General features: G+C 44.7%; 1 protein-coding gene and 1 long non-coding RNA gene across 2 annotated transcripts in view; one reads left to right on the forward strand and one right to left on the reverse strand.

Moving 5' to 3' along the window:
* Nucleotides 1-9,409: 9,409 nt before the first annotated feature.
* LOC126456853 (hexamerin-like) lies at nt 9,410-18,801 on the forward strand. Its single transcript, XM_050092667.1, has 10 exons — nt 9,410-9,671; nt 11,459-11,592; nt 11,680-11,838; nt 12,592-12,769; nt 15,586-15,893; nt 15,990-16,148; nt 16,234-16,398; nt 16,488-16,616; nt 16,705-17,020; nt 18,287-18,801. The coding sequence occupies exons 1-10, from the start codon at nt 9,596-9,598 to the stop codon at nt 18,682-18,684; spliced, it is 2,022 nt and encodes a 673-aa protein (XP_049948624.1). The 5' UTR covers nt 9,410-9,595; the 3' UTR covers nt 18,685-18,801.
* Nucleotides 12,566-19,048, reverse strand: part of LOC126456857 (uncharacterized) — a 38,299-nt gene continuing 31,816 nt past the window's right edge. Inside the window, exon 2 of the long non-coding RNA XR_007585393.1 lies at nt 12,566-12,615. This is a non-coding gene — a long non-coding RNA (uncharacterized LOC126456857). The remainder of the gene's footprint in view (nt 12,616-19,048) is intronic.

Raw genomic sequence — 19,048 nt, forward strand, 5'->3', positions numbered from 1 at the left:
TATCAATCCTTAAACCTGTAAATGCCTTTTTGAAACACCATGTATTTTGAAGAAAAACAGTCTTGGTTGCGACAATTATTGTTTAATGACACGTTCCGCGTGATGATCACCTAAAAAGGCGAAACGCGTCACTAAACAATAATTTTGGCAAAATTTTTTTATTTTCTTCAAAATAAAAAAAAACCTAGTCTGCTGTTTCTCAAAAGCATATGAGGTAAATTTGTGCAAAAAAAAAAAAAAAAAAAAAAAAGACTAAGTTTGCTGGTTTTGAAAAGTGTATGAGGAAAATTTCCGCGAGTAGAAACGGACAGAATGATTTAAACAAAGAGCCTTCGATACCTCCAATACTGACCAGGGGCAAAGTGAGGTGGATTATATAACAACTGTAGACAGACGAGCTGTTCTAAGCGGCGGGACACGGATATCTCCTACGGATTCTGCAAAACATGCAGGCCCCGTCTGGCCGTGAGTTGAGGCACGCTGACCTTCAGACCGTTCGTTATCTTCAGTTCTCTGAACTGGCGATCCCGCCACTGCAGCCGGCTACACACGTGCCGATTTCTTTAACGGGCCACATTCGTAAAGTCCACGACTTGTCCCGTGGTTTCCACGTACAGTGCTTTTTAGTTGCTACTGGTATAATAAAATAATGGACAAATGATCACATCGAAAAGCTTATACAACTGTAATGGGAAATACCTTATTTATGGAAACTGACACAAGAACACATTACATGAAGAAAAAGTTAAAAAGAAACGAAATGTACAAAGAGATGATTAAAACATTTCTACACAGTATTCCAACTGTGGACCAAAGTAGAATAAAGTATAAGCTACAAAATCTGATATTTATGTTTCAGAAAAGAAATTCTTCGTCTGGGTTGACATATTGCCCGTAACCGCTTTACGGTTCTTGAAGGTGTTTTAAATCAATCTTTGTAACTACAAGGAAGTGCTTATTTTTGTCAGCAAACGCTTTTCGTTTTACTGAAATAAAACATCATCAGTAGTCTGAAATGTAAATATTCACAATTTGCCTTGCTATCTAGATTTAAGAACAATTCGTTACAAAAGACGTTGATTTTACTTTTGTATTTTACGTCCGAAGTTTACTCGCATAGGGAAACGCCACCTTCTTGCACTTTTCTGAGACGACCCTCATTTGGCACTGTTGTTTTCCACCTTGTGTGAAACATGCCATGTTTCACATCAGATACTGCACTTTAGAAAGCAGATGGAGTTCCGTGATGTGAGCGAAATCGAATATTAATATACTGTAATAAAAATCAACATCTTTTGTAACGAACTGTTTTGAGATCTTGAAAGTAAGCCAAATTTAATTGCATATCACTACAGGACACTGACTACATTTTATTGGAATAAAACGAAATGCATATTTTCTTGTAGTTGTCAAGACAGATATAAAATACCATAACTGTGTTAGGTCCATCATTTTCAGCTGTTACGAATTAATATTCTCTACATAGAATGAAGAATGCCCTGTTCTTGGCACATCAAACCTTGAAGATTCTCAAGGAATGTTCACTATTCCGAATCAAATCCACATGTCTCGAAAGTTGCCTTTCGGCAATCCTTTTCTTAACCTTTTCCACGCGATGAGTTTATACAGTACGAATCGAGGGCGGATGACAGCGTTTGCTTTCTACTATCGCCCACACTAACTTCCTGTCGACGATATAAACAAGTTTAAAAAGCCAAAAATGTAGCCGGCCGGAGTGGCCGAGCGGTTCTAGGCGCTACAGTCTGGAACCGCGCGACCGCTACGGTCGCAGGTTCGAATCCTGCCTCGGGCATGGATGTGTGTGATGTCCTTAGCTTAGTTAGGTTTAAGTAGTTCTAACTTCTAGGGGACTGATGACCTCAGAAGTTAAGTCCCATAGTTCTCAGAGCCATTTGAACCAAAAATGTAGTACAATAAGTGCCCAGAAACTGCCTCACAGTTACTACGGAACGGAGACATTGTTGGACGGGAATAATCAAAGGCCATTATGGACGACATGAAACACACGACACACCTAACAGAGATGGAGCGGTACATTAATAACGAAAAATGGTACAGATTGTACCAGATGAGAAAGCAGGATAACAGATATAAATATCGTTTGTGTTTGACACAGGTCAGCCTCCCAACATAGAGGTCGACATCGGACGAATAGTAAGGAATATGCCCTCCTCGGCACCTGTTATCTATACTGGATACCAATTGCTGAGGCGTCTATGGGGGACAGTGTCCCGCTCCTCTCTCAAGCCTCAGTTCTTCCACGCTTCGAAGAGAGGCTGTTGGTTGAGAAACTCGTCTGCCAAGAGTATCCAAAGCGTGCTCTCTGGGGTTTAGCTCCGGATGGCACGCAGGTCATTCAATATGCTCAGTATCTTCACTTTACAGTGTGTCCGACACCTCAGTGGTCCTATGTGGGAGGGCATCGTCATACGTAAAGAGAAGCTCGGCCTCTACCACACCTCTAAAGAGACGGACATGATACAGAACAACCTCCCTGCAATACCACTGTGCTTTAACGATGCCCAGTGCAAAGATATGCAGCGATGTCAGCAACTGAGTGTAATTCCTGCCCACACCATGACGCCCACGCCATGTCGATGACTTCATGAACACTCTATTGTCTAACGTACTTCCCCCCCCCCCCCTCCTCTCTCCACACAAACTGGTGCCCAGAACCATTTGCTACAGTGAAGCGGAATTCGTCGGACAACCAACATTCCCCCTACACCAACTAACTCTTTCTTGACGATGGCACTGTCGAAGTTGGATGCATTTAACAGGCTCCCGAGCATCAGCCTGATTTAATCGCCGGGAAAAGGTTCTGGCAGAAACAAGTGTACAGTTCCCGGTTGCAAGGTCTGCAGCGATATGTCTAGGAGTGAGATGTCTGTTCCTTTTCTCAACTAGGGCTACGAATCGATCCTCTTGCGTTGTGGTGCTATGACCACCGGCATCATTTGGCATAGCATTTCCACCTTCAGCGGTCCTTTATTAATCGTGGGATGACACTTTTGGACGCACCCTTTACTATGCCAACAGTAGTGACAATTTGACCTGCTTCAAGGTGTCCAACTGCTCGTCCACGATCATACACACTTGTATGAAGCCTTGCAGACATGTTGCCGTACCAAACAGAATCTTGTACTAACCGATTCCACAAAACCTTCCTCAAACATCGTACTGCATGAACGGTCGAAAGCATACACAGCGTCCGGGCACAGGTTTCGCTGCACTTAACACGAACCGCCGCCTACATTTCCTTTTACTATCATTGGTCGGGTTCTCCGTAGCAGTCGTCGAAAGTTCCGGAACAATTGGTGGTTGTTTCTCAGCAAGTGTCAGTTGTTCCTTAGCATCCGCAACTACTGATATAGATCGCCTGTGGCCTCTAGCCTGTTTAACATACACCCAGTCCTGGATCCGCGGATGAATAACGAGAATACTTCGATCTACGCTACACACGAAAGGATCCGTCCTCCGGGCAGATCTGTGGACCTGCACGTTAGTGAAAAAAACAGGCCTGACATCGGCGGACAGGATCTGTCGAAAACATCCGTGGAACTGACCCGCGGTTCTGGGCTTTATCAGCAATACTCCATTTTGTGGCCAACTACTGTTTGAAAGCAGTCTGCCATGTCGCGGACAGTCTTAAAGTAGAACAGAAAGTACAGAAGCTGGAGATCTTAGGGTCAAGTACGGGTGTAAGTCAATTATTAACCACAATTTAGTTATATTGTTGATTATTTTGGTAGTACTGCCGTTTTAAGTTGATGACGCATGCTTTGTTTATTTGTTGTTATATCTTTGCAATTTTCAAAATGCTAGGTTAGTTTCATTATCACTGCCGTAATGTTAATCATGGCTGCTCCGCTGTCTATTTGCATCAAAGAAGAGCAAAGTTCAGTGATCCCCTCTTTGTGGTCGGAAGGCGTATCAGGGCCGAAATTCATCGAAGACTTTCGGTACAGTACGGGAGCAGTGTTTTGCACAACGGAGTGTCTACGAATGGATTGAAAAATTCCGAAATGGTCGCACAAGTGTTACGGTCGATGAAAAAGCAGGACGACCGTTTACCGCCACAAATTCAGAAACCATTGAGCGTTCACGTGAAATGATTCTCTTAGACAGACGATTAACTATTGACGAAGTGGCACATCGTCTGCAAATTAGTCACGGTTCTGCCTACGAAATCATCCACAACAGGCTCAGGTTTCATAAAGTTTGAGCAAGATAGGCCCCAAAACAAATCACACAGTTGCATAAACAAACGCATTTGGGCATCTGCAAAATCATTTGGATCGCTATGGTAACGATGCGGACAACTTCTTAGACCAGGATCATAACTGGTGCCGAAACATGGATCCATCATTACGAGGTGGAAAGTAAACGGCATGGTATGGAATGGAAACATCCAAATTCGCCATGCAAGGAAAAGTTCAAGAGCCAACCGTCCGCAGGAAAACTGATGCTTACGGTTTTTTGGGGGCACAAGGTCCAGTTCTAGAACATTCTGGGCAAAGGGGCACAGCAACAAATGGTGTGCGTTACAGTGAGATGCTTACTGCCAGGCTAGAGCCTCCAATTCTAAGCAAACGCCAAGGATTGCTGTCAAAAAGTGTTGTGTTGTTGCACGACAATGCCCGTCCGCATACTGCTGTCCACACTGCTGAAACGCTTCAGAAACTGAAATTTGAAGTACTGGATCATCCTCCATATAGTCCCGGTCTTGCCCCTTCTATCACTTGTTTGGTCCAATCAAACAGGCATTAAGAGCCCGTCGATTTGCCTCGGACGAAGCAGTGAAAAAAGCGGTGCATACCTGGCTCGCAGCTCAACCGAGATCCTTCTTTTATGTGGGGGCCAGGAAGCTTGTTCAACGATGGACCAAGTGCGTTGTAACGCAAGGAGACTATGTCCAAAAATGATGCTCTTGTAAGTTTCCTTTTTGATTAGAATAAAATTTTATAACTACTTTGCGGAGCATAATTGACTTACCCTCGCTTGTTGTTGTTGTCGTTTTCAGTCCTGAGACTGGTGTGATGCAGCTCTCCATGCTACTCTATCCTGTGCAAGCTTCTTCATCTCCTAGTACCTACAGCAACCTACATCCTTCTGAATATGCTTGGTGTATTCATCTCTTGGTCTCCCTCTACGATTTTTACCCTCCACGCTGTCCTCCAGTGCTAAATTTGCTAAATTTGTGATCCCCTGATGCCTTAGACCATGTACTACTAACCGGTACGTTATTCTTGTCAAGTTGTGCCACAAACTCCTCTTCTCCCCAATTCTGTTCAATACCTCCTCATTAGTTATGTGATCTACCCACCTAATCTTCAGCATTCTTCCGTAGCCCCACATTTCGAAAGCTTCTATTCTCTTCTTGTCCAAACTATTTATCGTCCATGTTTCACTTCCATACATGGCTACACTCCATACAAGTACTTTCACAAACGACTTCCTGACACTTAAATCTATACTCGATGTTAACAAATATCTCTTCTTCAGAAACGCTTTCCTTGCCATTGCCAGTCTAAATTTTATATCCTCTCTACTTCGACCATCATCAGTTATTTTGCTCCCCAAATGGCAAAACTGCTTTACTACTTCAATCTAATTTCCTCAGCATCACCCGACTTAATTCGACTACATTCCAATATCCTCGTTTTGCTTTTGTTGATGTTCATCTTATATTTTCCTTTCAAGACATTGTCCATTCCGTTCAGCTGTTCTTCCAGGTCCTTTGCTGTCTCTGACAGAATTACAATGTCATCGGCGAACCTCAAAGTTTTTATTTCTTCTCCATGGATTTTAATACCTACATTCGCATAACCAAGCGAAAACATAGCAAAATAGAGGCGAAGCCTTACCTGAATAAAAAATTCCGTCTTTTTACAAGAAATTACTTACACTGGTAAGCCAAAATATTAGACCACTGCCCTCCACGACGTTGAATGCCACAAGGTGGCGTTACGGGCTTACGGGCAGATGACGTGGAAACCAAAGTACTTCAGCGGAGCAGACACTGACGGGGGATAACCCTAGCGAACATATGGGCTGCAAATGGGAAAATCCATTGAGATAAGAGACTTTGACAGAGGATAGTTTATTATTGCGCTGAGTCTGTGAACAAGTATTTCGAAAACGGTGAAGCTGATCGAATGTTCACGTGGTACTGTCTTGAGCATATGTGTAAAGAGATAGAATGACAGGGAAACTACCACTAGGCGCTAAATAGTTGGATGGCCGCGGCTCTGCACAGAATGTGGGGTTCGGAGGCTTGTCTGCTCTGCAGAGTAGGATAGATGATGATCTGTGGTATCTCTACTGAAAAAGCGCAGTGCTGGTGCACGCACAAGTGTTTCGGAGCACATCGTGCATCGTATATTGTTGAACATGGAGCTCCGCAGCAGACCACCACTATGCGTTCACATGCTGACGTAACATCGGCAGTTGCATATGCAGTGGGCACGGGAACATCGGTGCTCGAGCGTCGATCAATTAACGTGTCGGCTCTTCGGGTGAATCACATTTTTGCTACACTAGGTCGTTGGCCGTCTCCGTGAACCCAGTATTCGAGGTGAACGGCGGCTCGAAAAGTGCAGCGCGCCACAGACGCAGGTTGAAGAGAGCAATATAATGCAAAGGGAGACATTCTCCTGCGCTTGCATGCGACCTGTGGTAGTAATCGAAGATACGCTGACAACTGAGCACCACCTGCAACCCTTCATGGGTGATGTCTTCCGCGACGGCTATGTCATGTCAGCAGTACAATTGTTCGTGTCTCGGAGCCAGAACCGTGCTACAGTGGTTTGAGGACCATTATAGTTAACTCACGTTGGTGTCTAGGTGACCAAATTCGCCCGATGTAAATCCCATGTCGGGCGCCATGGCATCGTATGCAAATCGGCGGCCTGTTATTTAAGCGAATTACCGGGTGATCAAAAAGTCAGTATAAATTTGAAAACTTAATAAACCACGGAATAATGTAGATAGAGAGGTAAAAATTGACACACATGCTTGGAATGACATGGGTTTTTATTACAACAAAAAAAAACGAAGTTCACAAAATGTCCGACAAATGGCGCTGGACAGCAAATCGTCAGTGACAGACCATGACAATCGTGTTACAGAATCTCATCATCCCCATCCTGGCTGATAAACACCTGCTGGAACGTACGATGTTTATGCAGGATGGCGCTCCACCCTATATTGCTAGACGCGTGAAAGATCTCTTGCGCGCGTCGTTTGGTGATGATCACGTGCTCAGCCGTCACTTTCGCCGTGCTTGGCCTCCCAGGTCCCCAGACCTCAGTCAGTGCGATTATTGGCTTTCGGGTTACCTGAAGTGGCTAGTGTATCGTGAGCGACCGACATCTCTAGGGATGCTCAAAGATAACATCCGACGCCAATGCCTCACCATAACTCGGGACATGCTTTACAGTGCTTTTCGCAACATTACTCCTCGACTACCGCTATTGTTGAGGTATGATGGTGGACATATTGAGCATTTCCTGTAAAGAACATCACCTTTGCTTTGTGTTACTTTGTTATGCTAATTCAAATGGTTCAAAAGGCTCTGAGCACTATGGGACTTAACTTCTAAGGTCATCAGTCCCGTAGAACTTAGAACTACTAAAACCTAACTAACCTAAGGACATCACACACATCCATGCCCGAGGCAGGATTCGAACCTGCGACCGTAGCGGTCGCGCGGTTCCAGACTGTAGCTTCTAGAACCGCTCGGCCACCCTGGCCGGCTGTTATGCTAATTATTGCTATTCTGATCAGATACAGACTTTTTGATCACACGGTATATCTAATGCCAGATACCTCCACAAAACTACCACCAAACCGTCGGATCCCTGATACGCAGAATCAATTATATATTTCGTTCCAAAGATGGACAGACAAGGTATTAAGCATGTGCTCATAATGTTTTGGCTTATAGTGTATTCCGCAAACGTGTTGCTCTAACAGTCACAGACACATGAACGAAGCAAGAACCAGGTCAGAGAGGTAGGAGAGACGTCAAATAACATCAGTTGATTCGACTTAAACAATCCCCCCCCTGGCCACACCCCGACTATCCTGTTGCGGCTACCTAGCAAACATGTTTACAAACCACTGTAGCACGGGAATGGTACAAAAAATGGTTCAAATGGCTCTGAGCACTATGGGACTCAACTGCTGTGGTCATAAGTCCCCTAGAACTTAGAACTACTTAAACCTAACTAACCTAAGGACAGCACACAACACCCAGCCATCACGAGGCAGAGAAAGGGAATGGTACGTTTCCCGACATGCTTTCCTATTCAAAATATTATGTACTCATTCACGTTTGCCGGCCAGAGTGGCCACGCGGTTATAGGCGCTACAGTCTCGAAGAGCGTGAGCGCTACGGTCGCAGGTTCGAATCCTGCCTCGGGCATGGATGTGTGTGAAGTCCTTATGTTAGTTAGGTTTAAGTAGTTCTAAGTTCTAAGGGACTGATGACCTCAGAAGCTAAGTCCCATAGTGTTCAGAGCCATTGGAATCATTCACGTTTGTAAAGGGTATTTCCGAACGCGTGAAGGAGACATATTACACAATCATTACTACATAAAACGTGTTCTTGAACAAATTTCGAAACTCCCGAGACAAACGTGCCCTGCTCTCCTCTCGTCTTCCCTCGCCGTCAACTTCCCGCGAAGAGGAGGGCCATGGCTGTCACTCTGCTGTACACTGTTGTATGCTTCGGGGTTAGGCGGCTGCAGTGAGGCGGACCGAGCGACAAACTGGTCAGCGCGAAAGTCTAAACTCTGTATTTTCAGATCATAACTGCCTACTATCAGAACTGCGGCCAAAATTTTCGCGAGGGGTCGACTTTTGGTGCCGATATTTTTCGATAGTCCTTTCTTCTCCTTAAAAATTGTTACGACTAAGCAAATCTACGAAGAGCAAAAATAGCTGAGCTTAATTGTTTGAGCAGCTGAGTAATATTCTTTTTACAGTTGTAATTTTCATCGACATGTTCCCATAAACTTTTAAAGCAGTCTGCCTTGTTGTCACACTCATGTCCAAGTGCTGCATCTTTAGACAGTATGATTTTATTTGTTGTAAAAACAGAAGTATAGAGCTTTTGCTCAAAATTAAGAGTCACTACATCTTTAGAGAATCACTAAAGAATTCTTTGAAAACCTTCATTAAAAATGTCTTATGTATTATGTTAATTATTATAACACTAGAATTGAGTGCAAAAAGTTACAATTCTGCTTGTCTTTGCGTCAGGATTCTACTGTAACCTTGTTAAAGTCTGTGAGATAGGAACTGGATGATCGTGTTGGGATTTTAACCCCGCTCCTCTGTGAAGCCAGTCTGTGTCCTGACCACTGGGCTACCACGAGCGATAGCAGGGGGCAGGGAACTGTAATGTCGGTTGTTATATAAGCCGACTCTCCGGGAGTTTTACCGTTGGCAGGTCGCGGGGTCGCTGCCTCCCCCACCAAGTGCGCAGATACGCCAGCTTATCGCACACCTCATCCGCTATAAGAAGCCCTCCAGCCGGCACACAATTCGTACATCCTCTGCGAGCAACATGAGGACTGCGACCGTTGTCGTCCTGTCACTGTTGGCAGCCCTTGCGGCCGCCGCGGTTGTACCGCACAGCGAGGGTAAGTCAGTCGCTCCTCCTACCACTATTTGTTCTCAGTGATTTTAACCATGACAGCCGAATTCTGGAAAGCCAGAAGTCGGTAGAACTCAGTTGATGTCAGCTCGCTAATACTCTTGAGCCCAGATGGTGCCAACATTGGCGAGCTAAAATACAGTAACCATGTGCACTGTAGGCGTTACGAGGCGCCAAACCTGTCAGCACATGCGTAATGTCAGCACTGCGCGATTGTAGCGCGGGTGATTCCCCCGCACTGCCTGTCCACCCTCGGCTTCAAATGTGCTGGAAATCTGTGGGTGGAGCTTGCTTTCTCCGTTCCCCGCTTCGCCCTACGAATTCTTTCGGATCGTTGTGAGCGGACTATACTTTCGCCATACGTCGTCACTCTGCTACTTGTTCACAGCCTCTACGTAAGTGGTGAACCGACACTTGCGTAAGCGGTAGAGAGTTTAGTACTACGCAGATGTACGTACTGGTTGTCTCAATTTGGCGAAAATCAATCCTTCATGGCCGGTTTTGCATTACGTATTATAGAGAGGTTTCCTGGTAATATTCTGAGTTCGAAAAAGAGGCGGGCAAAATATCACTTCGTGCCACACATGAATCGCAAAGGACCACTACGAGAAAAAGAGAGCATAGCCAAGACGGACGGTATTGACGATGGCCCCTGAAGTACCCTGCGCCACATACACACACGCAGTAGGTAGCTTGCAGAGAACGCATGTAGACGAATACTGGACCTCTCAGTGTGAGGAACAGGGCGGTATGGCAAGCTACATCCGCATCTACATGTCTAGTCTCAGTCCACACTGAAGAGCCGCGCAGAGGGTTGTTTTGAACCATTCCACTCTCTAACAGCGCTTGGAAAAAATTAACATCTAAATCTTTCCGTAGGAGATCTGATTTCTCTCATTTTATTACGATGATCATATCTTCCTACACAAGGTAGTCGACAATAATCTATTTTCACCTTCATAGGAAAAAATGAAATGAGCGTATGTCATAGTTAGCCGAAAGGCGCCATCCGGGGAAGTTCGGCCCCCAAATGCAAGTCTTATTGCAGTTGACACCACGTTGGGTGACTGGTCTGCCGACGATCAGAATGAAATGACGATGAGGACAACACGACACCCAGTCGACGAGCGGAGAAAATCCCCATCCTGGACGGGAATAGAACCCGGGCCCATTGCATGGGAGGCAGGTATATTGCCACAAAGATAGGCAAGCGGACTCGTTCAGAGGAGAAAGTGTTGCTAATATTTCGTGAAACGAAAGCGAAAAACACTTCGTGCTTATGAATGCCAGTCCAGCTCTCGTATTATATACGTGACAAATTCGCCCCTGTTTCGGGATACTAAAAAACGAGCTGTCCCTCTTTAGTTTTTTCGTTGAGACACCTGTGAACTTTGCATGCAGCAAACCTCGTATGCTTATTGTTATAAACGGAACTACGCTGTACTGCAAGTGCCTATGTAAGTAAATAGGAATAAATGATGAATAAAAATGGATTAAGGTTCTAATGGCTTTGAGCACTATGGGACTTAACATCTATGGTCATCAGTCCCCTAGAACTTAGAACTACTTACACCTAACTAACCTAAGGACAGCACCCAACACCCAGCCATCACGAGGCAGAGAAAATCCCTGACCCTGCCGGGAATCGAACCCGGGAACCCGGGCGTGGGAAGCGAGAACGCTACCGCAAAATGCATTAAGGAAAGAGAAAATTTCCTGTATGTTGGAGTGACTTTCCTATTGTATCTAATGTTTTGTTAATTGTTATTCCAGCCGGTAAGGAACTTCTGGAGAAACAGAACAAGATTTTGGCGCTCTTCTACCACGTACAGCAGCCATCACTCATCAAAGAAGAACAGGAAATTGCAAAGACCTACAAACCTATTGAACATGTCGACAACTATCAGGTATAAATACGTGACGTTACAAACCAGGATCCGATTTCTTGGACGGCCAGACAACTGTAGCGAACATCCGTTTTTTTATCTTTACAGTTCAAGGAGAAGGTCGAAGTTTTCTGGAAGTACTACGTCGACGTTGGCTTCCTGCCCAAAGGGGAAGTGTTCTCCATCTACTACCAGAAGCACTACTACCAGGCCCGGGCATTGTTTGAGCTGTTCTACTTCGCCAAGGACTTTGAGACGTTCATCAAGGTACGAGCGCTTCGACACAAAATACTACTCAGTTATGATTTTTTCATTTTGCTTGAACCAGCAAGTTATTAGCAAACATTTCTCTTAATTTTTGATCATACCTATGTATTTGCAAATAATAACATACCTTCAATTTTTTTTCGTTGGCAATTTTTTCTTTGGCTTATTTCCGTAACACCGACGTGAAGCAGCTTATCGAATAATATCCGTTCACCACTATGTCCAACTTTAATAAGTGGGCGCACATTTAAGGCATGTTCAGCTCACAATATGTACAATGTCCTCCATCTGGTGCTCCAACATAGGCAGTCCTCATAAAGATGCCAAAACATCTGGGACGTTCACCCAAACCAAATTCCACAGATCTCAAAGTTCTTAATGAATCCAGAGCAAACGAAGTATCTTCTGTTAGCATTGGGAGGAAGTGCATACATAATTTTTTCCAACTAAGACATGAAAATTGTCATTGGCAAATCTGTCCTAAATCCGCCTACTCCCCATCAAACTACACGAAACTCACAAATAATCCGCAGAAATTAGGGCTCCGCGTTCCTGAGCAAGACTCATCTATATTCCAGGCATTGGTTACATCGTTATGAAGGAATGTGCTGTGTAAAGTGAGATTGTACATGAAGATACTGATCGATTGTATCTAAATTTTCACATATGTCTGGACACTAGGAAGTAAGTTGTAGTTAGCACTGCATCTCCCCGAAACATTCCTCTGTATAACGAGTGTCCTTTTGATTCCAGACGGCCATTTGGGCGCGGGAGCACCTGAACGAGGCACTCTTCGTCTACTCACTCACTGTCGCTGTGCTGCATCGCGAGGATACCAAGGAAGTCACACTGCCAGCTCCCTACGAGATCTACCCGCAGCTCTTCGTCAACGCAGAGGTCATCCAGAAGGCGTATGACGCCCAGCTACAAGGTGTGTACAAACAAACTATGTGCACGTGTCATTTCCGGAGCCACCACCAACTGTGCAAAGTAAATCGACAACCAGATCAACTATAAGAAAAATATTTTCTATACTACAATCGTTGTTACCCACCTCATGAGTGGCTGAATGTCAGAAGGATTCTTAATGTGTACTACGTCTAAGAATCGAACGTAAAAACTTATCCACTAGTTTGCTGAGCACATATCCGCCCGTATATGACTCATGTAGTTGTTGTCCTTGTTATCGTGGTGGTGGTCTTCCATCCGATGACAGGTATGATGCAGCTCTCCACCCTACTCTGTCCTCTGCAAACTTCTCCATCTCTGCAGAACAACTGCAACCTACATCCATACGAATCTTGGTCTCACTCAACAATTTTTACTTCTCCCCTTTCCCCTCCCTAACATTCCCCACCACCTATCAACTGCTTCACTTTTTTAATCGAGTTCTGGCCATAAATTTCATTTCGCCCATATTCGATCTGTCAATCTAATAATCGGCATTCTCTTCTGGTGCGAACTCTTTACAGTCCACAGTACACACCATTAAAAAACCACGGCCAAGAGAAATACGTATCAGAAATGCTTCTCTCGTTGTTTTTGTCAGCATTTTCTATGCTCCCTGCTTCGCGCATCATCAACTACTTTTCGGCCCAGGTAGCACAAATCATCTACTTAATTTTTGGGGATCTCCTTTCGTTATGTAGATTCCTCAACATCGACTGCTGTAACTGACCACATACCATTACCGTTGTTTTATTTTTGTTTTTCTTGATCTTATAAGTTCGCTTCAAGACACTATCCATTCCAAGCCAGTTGACGTGTCATACAAAATTTATACGTTAACAGTATACCTCACAATTTTCGTCTCTTCTTCCTGAATTTTAATTCCCTTTCCAAATTTCTCTTTGATGTTATTCACAACATGATCAATACATCCTCTGAACTCCTCTTGCGCCCACGTGAACTACAAGGACCCTTTCGGCCTCACTTCTCTCTCAACCACTGTTATACCACCAAATTGCGCTACAGATCCTTATTGCTTCATGTGCAGCGAAGCCCCTTGTAGCTCAAATAGACTTTTAAATGGATGTGATCGCGTAATCTCGTTGTTGTATAAATCAACGTTTCGCCCCCAGCTGCAAACGACCCTCATCGTGGTGGTGTAAATGTAATGATGTAAATGTAATACTAATGAAGTGGCCAAGACGTTGCTCTGTATAATAACAAAATCGCATGGTCACGTATTCGGAGAATTTATGTTGTTTTATGTGGGGTGACGTAAAATTGCCTAAAATAATTGCTACCGTTTACATGAAACTGTTGAAGTCATGGTTCCTTGATAACAAAAAGTACTTGAGCTAAACGTATACCGGGTGGTTATAATTAAAGTCTGGATCACACAGAGGTCCTCTGTGCCTTTTAACAGGTGCATGGTAGTGAAACTTAGTGCACATTGTGATGCGTTAATGCGGAAACTATTTTTGCAGCATGATTATTAGTTCCAACTTTCGCCACCAGGTGCGAATCTGCCGCTGTGAATGCAAGAAAGACGTTTAGCAATGTTTCTTGTAACGGCTTACGAATGAGACGTTGACATAACATCTACATCTACATCTACATGGATACTCTGTAACGCACATTTAAGTGCTTGGCGAAGAGTTCATCGAACCACCTTCAAAATTATCTAGTATTCCGAACTCGTATAGCGCGCGGATAAGATCGAACACCTATATTTTCCATATGATCTCTGAATTTATTATTTTTTCTTGGTGAGCATTTCTCCCTATGTAGGTCGGTATCAACAGAATATTTTCGCATTCGGAGGAGAAAGTTTGTGATTGGAATTTCGTGAGAAGATTCCGTCGCAACGAATAACGCCTTTTTTTTTAAGCTGTCCAGCCCAAAACCTGTATCATTTCAACGACGCCGTCTCCCCTATATCGCCATAATACAAAACGTGCTGCCCTTCATTGAACTTTTTCGATGTACTCCGTCAGTCCTATCTGGTAAGGATCCTACACCGCGCAGCAGTATTCTGAAAGATGGCGGACGAGCGTAGTGTAGGTAGTCTCCTTACTAGATCTGTTACATTTTCTAAGTGTACTACCAATAAAAGGCAGTCTTTGGTTAGCCTTCCCCGCAACATTTTCTATGTGTTCCTTCCAATTTAAGTTGTTCGTAATTGTAATTCCTAGGTCTCTAGTTGAATTTACGACCTTTATATTAGACTGATTTACCGTGTAACCGAACGAATATCGTTTAGCACTCATGTGAATGACCTTACGCTTTTTGTTATTTAGGGTCAACTGCCAATCTTCGCATCGTTCAGATATCTTTTATAAAGCGTTTTGCAATTTGTTTTGATCTTCTGATGACTTTATTAGTCGATAAATGACAGCGTCATCTGCAAACAACCTACGACGGCTGCTCAGATTGTCTCCCAAAACGTTTATATAGATAAGTAACAACAAAGGAGCTATAACACTACCTTGGGGAACGCCAAACAACTGAGATAGGCATAATGTTGATTGTATTATCAACAGCTGCCTACACAATTAGTTGAACAGGAGCACCGAAGAAGTCGACGAGATATTGAACAACGCTAGACTTGCACTAGGTGGCCGAAATTGTAACTAAGCTTTCTTTCAGCGTTCAGAAATAACGTGTTAGCATATGTACCAAATTTCGCTGCCATATGATAATTACAACCCACAATGGACATCAACAAGTAGCTGCACTTTAATTATAGCAACACGTTACATCACACAATCGCTAATCAAAACTACGTGTTCCGTTCTGCAGGTCAGGTCAGCTCTAAGGAGGCTCCTTACATATTCTACTCCAACCACAGCGGCTACCCCGTGCCGAGCAACCCCGAGCAGCTGGTTTCCTACTTTACCGAAGACGTCGGCCTCAACTCCTTCTACGCTTACCTGAGCTACAAGTACCCCTTCTGGCTGAACCCTGCCAACTACAGCCTTCCCGAGTACAAGTACCGCGGCGAGAGCTTCTTCTTCGTCCTGCAGCAGCTCCTGGCTCGCTACTACCTGGAGAGGCTGTCCAACCACTTGCCTGACGTCAAGGCCATCGACTACAACCACCCTGTGCTGGTACGTCCCATTTCGGCACCAGTTTCACTTTCCTGCAACGACAGTGGAGAATCCACCTTCCGAACGACGACACTAAATTGTGTATTACGTTTGTAGGTCGGCTACTACCCTGAGCTGAGGCTGCAGAATGGACTCGAAGCGCCAGCGCGCCCAGAGGGAGTCTTCCCCCGCAACGTCGACATCCTGTACGTGGAAGAGATCAAGAACTACGAGAGGAGGATCCGCGACGGAATCGACTACGGCTACCTGTCAGGCGTAAGTGTGTCCTCGCAGATTTGTCTCTAATACGATTTCATGCAGAATGCGACCATCATTAATCCCTATGTTTCTAAAACAACAGTACAACTACGAGAAGTACAACCTGAGAGAGAAGGACCTCACCAACATCCTTGGAAACATCGTCGAGGGCAACTACGAGAACATCAACTGGGAGTACTACGGGGCATACTTCAGGAACCTCATATCCCTCTTCGGCCACATTGTCGACCCTGTTCACCGATACGGAGTATGTCCACATGATGTCTACTCTCTCTGATGTTACACTGGTCTTATTTGTATTTGGATGCGAGGGTACATTACTTACTTCCGTTTTAGGTTCCTGCTAGCGTCCTTGAACTACCAGAAACCCAGCTGAGGGACCCACTCTTCTACAGGATCGCGAAGCGCGTTCTTTCCATCTTCTACCACTACAAGAACCTTCTGAAGCCTTACACTCACGAGGAGGTAAGTAATGAAACCTCTGATATAAAAATATACCGTTTCTCGTAGAGTACTACATGAGTCGTGAACTAAACTGAATCTTGTATTTCAGCTGCTCCTGCCAGGCGTAACCGTTGAAGATATCACCTTCGACAAACTCGTCACATACTTCGACAGCTTCGACTTTGACATCAGCAACGCTCTGACCTTCTCCAAGCCTGAAGACGGTGAAAAGTTCAAATTTGTAGCTCGCCAGGGTCGCCTGAACCACAAACCATTCTTCTACCACATCAAGGTTAAGAGCGACAAGGAAGTCGACTCCGTCGTCCGTGTCTTCATTGGTCCCAAGTACGACGTCCTCGGCCGCGAGCTCAGCCTGGAGGAGAGGAAGCAGTACTACGTTCTCCTGGACATCTTCAACCAGAAGCGTAAGTGATGACTGGAATAATTCTTACTGGCAACAGAATCCGTATTCCTTTTAAGCAGATCTACGAAAGATAGAGCCAGATTAGGCGAGATTGTTGTCGATGGCATACCAGTCGTACATGTCAGCTTCGACGCATACGGTAATGATTATGTGGCATGTGACTCCATAATGTGCAAACAGAGGGATAACAGAGCACTGACATTATACAGGGTTTAATGGGTCTAAAGGTAGATATTCTGTTAGTAACTGAGGTCGACACCTGAACAATATTACATCAGTATTTACATCATTTGCTGACACGTAATTATAGCTATTAACTAACTGCATGTTTTTAGGTTGGTTAGTATCTTCAATCACGTGTGTCAAGAGCAAGGTAGTAATGCTTATTTTCCCCTGGGCAGCAGGTCATGTGTTGAAGTGTGGATGCATCGACAAAAAACGGTTAGTCTATATTGACATTGGAATCTACTTAGTGGGGCAGTTACGATCATGCAGAAAACATCAGATCGTAAAGTTTGTGATGTGTTTGTAGGCGGACAGTTCGACACTGAGAGAGAAAAAAAATACACAGATTTGTGTATGTATTAAGCCGCTACACTTCAAATTACCTGCACTTATACGGGTTACACTCTGTATAATACATGAAATGTTGGGTATGACACTTTGTATATTATTTTTTTGGAATGTAGGTTTGTGTTGGTATATTCATCTATAGCATATCCCAAGGTCTAAGTGATGCTGTAACGTGACAGCTTGATTGTGAGTTATCACAGTCAACGAATGTGAAAACAAATTCTTCGAGGAACTTACCTAGTGATCTGTAGCATTGCCAAAGGTCTAGGTTGGCATGAAATGTGACATTTTTGGTTCTTAGATGTCAAAATTAAACCGAATGCTTCAGCTAGTCCCACTTTCCTCCCTAAATACCGAGAAAAAAACACGAAAAGTTTGGTCCTTACATCATTACACTCTGAAGCAATTGGCATCCAGTCCAGTTTCCTGCCCAGTGGGGCCAACACATTAAAATTTACTCTTAGACGATGCATATTCTTGACCGGATCGCTATGCGAAGAGATCTGTGGTCGATTCCTGGCTGGCTAGGAGATTTCTCTGATCAGGGTCCGTTGTCCTTATGTTCATATCCTAGTAACTGACATTCCGTTTTTGAGATGGCTGTTTAGTTTCCTCCCGAAAGCCAATAACATGAAGCTTCCTCAATTAGAATCACTTGATATCTGGTGCTGACCGTACCCTTCGCCTTTTGCAGTGTCCGTTGGTGAGAACGACATCAAGCGCAGCTCCCGAGACTTCTCGCTGTACGGCAAGGAGGCGCCGAGCTACTCTGACCTGCACCAGTCGACCCTCGCCGCCATCAAGGGCGAGAGCAAGTTCTTCCTGGACGAGTTCCGCTCGCACTTCGGCTTCCCCCAGCGCCTGGCGCTGCCCCGCGGGACCCGCAGTGGGCTGCCACTCAGCGTCTTCGCCATCGTCACCCCTGCTGTCTCGCAGGAGAAGCACCCCATCCTGGAGCACGGCGACAACCACCCCCCCGGATTCCCGTTCGACAGGCGCGTCGTCGAGTTCGAGTTCGACGTGCCCAACGCGCACTTCGACGAGACGTTCGTCGTGCACCGCCGCGAGGAGGACATCAACGCCACCGCCTGAACTGGCAGAGTTCCTCGAGCATCTCCATCAGACTGACCTACTTGCTCATCGACTATCACTCGCTCTTTTACATGCCTTTTTTACTTTTTCGCAAAAAATAAAAATTTGAACCTAAAACACTGTGTCTATGCTCTTTTACGTTCTCACTCAATTACCAAGGAGAAGAATGTACTGTGTGATAACTGTAAGTTGGCCAATTGGATGAATGGACGGAGGGCAACAGAGGAAGTACACCCAGAACCAATATTGGGTGAAAAGCCGTGGCTATCGCCTGCAGGATAGGACGTTAACCAGTGGTTTATGCGTCCACGAGAGCAGAAATCATGCACAGAGCTAAAAATCGCTAGACATTTTTCGTAATTAA

Source organism: Schistocerca serialis, chromosome 2 (genome assembly GCF_023864345.2).
Source record: "Schistocerca serialis cubense isolate TAMUIC-IGC-003099 chromosome 2, iqSchSeri2.2, whole genome shotgun sequence".
Lineage (NCBI taxonomy): Eukaryota > Metazoa > Arthropoda > Insecta > Orthoptera > Acrididae > Schistocerca > Schistocerca serialis.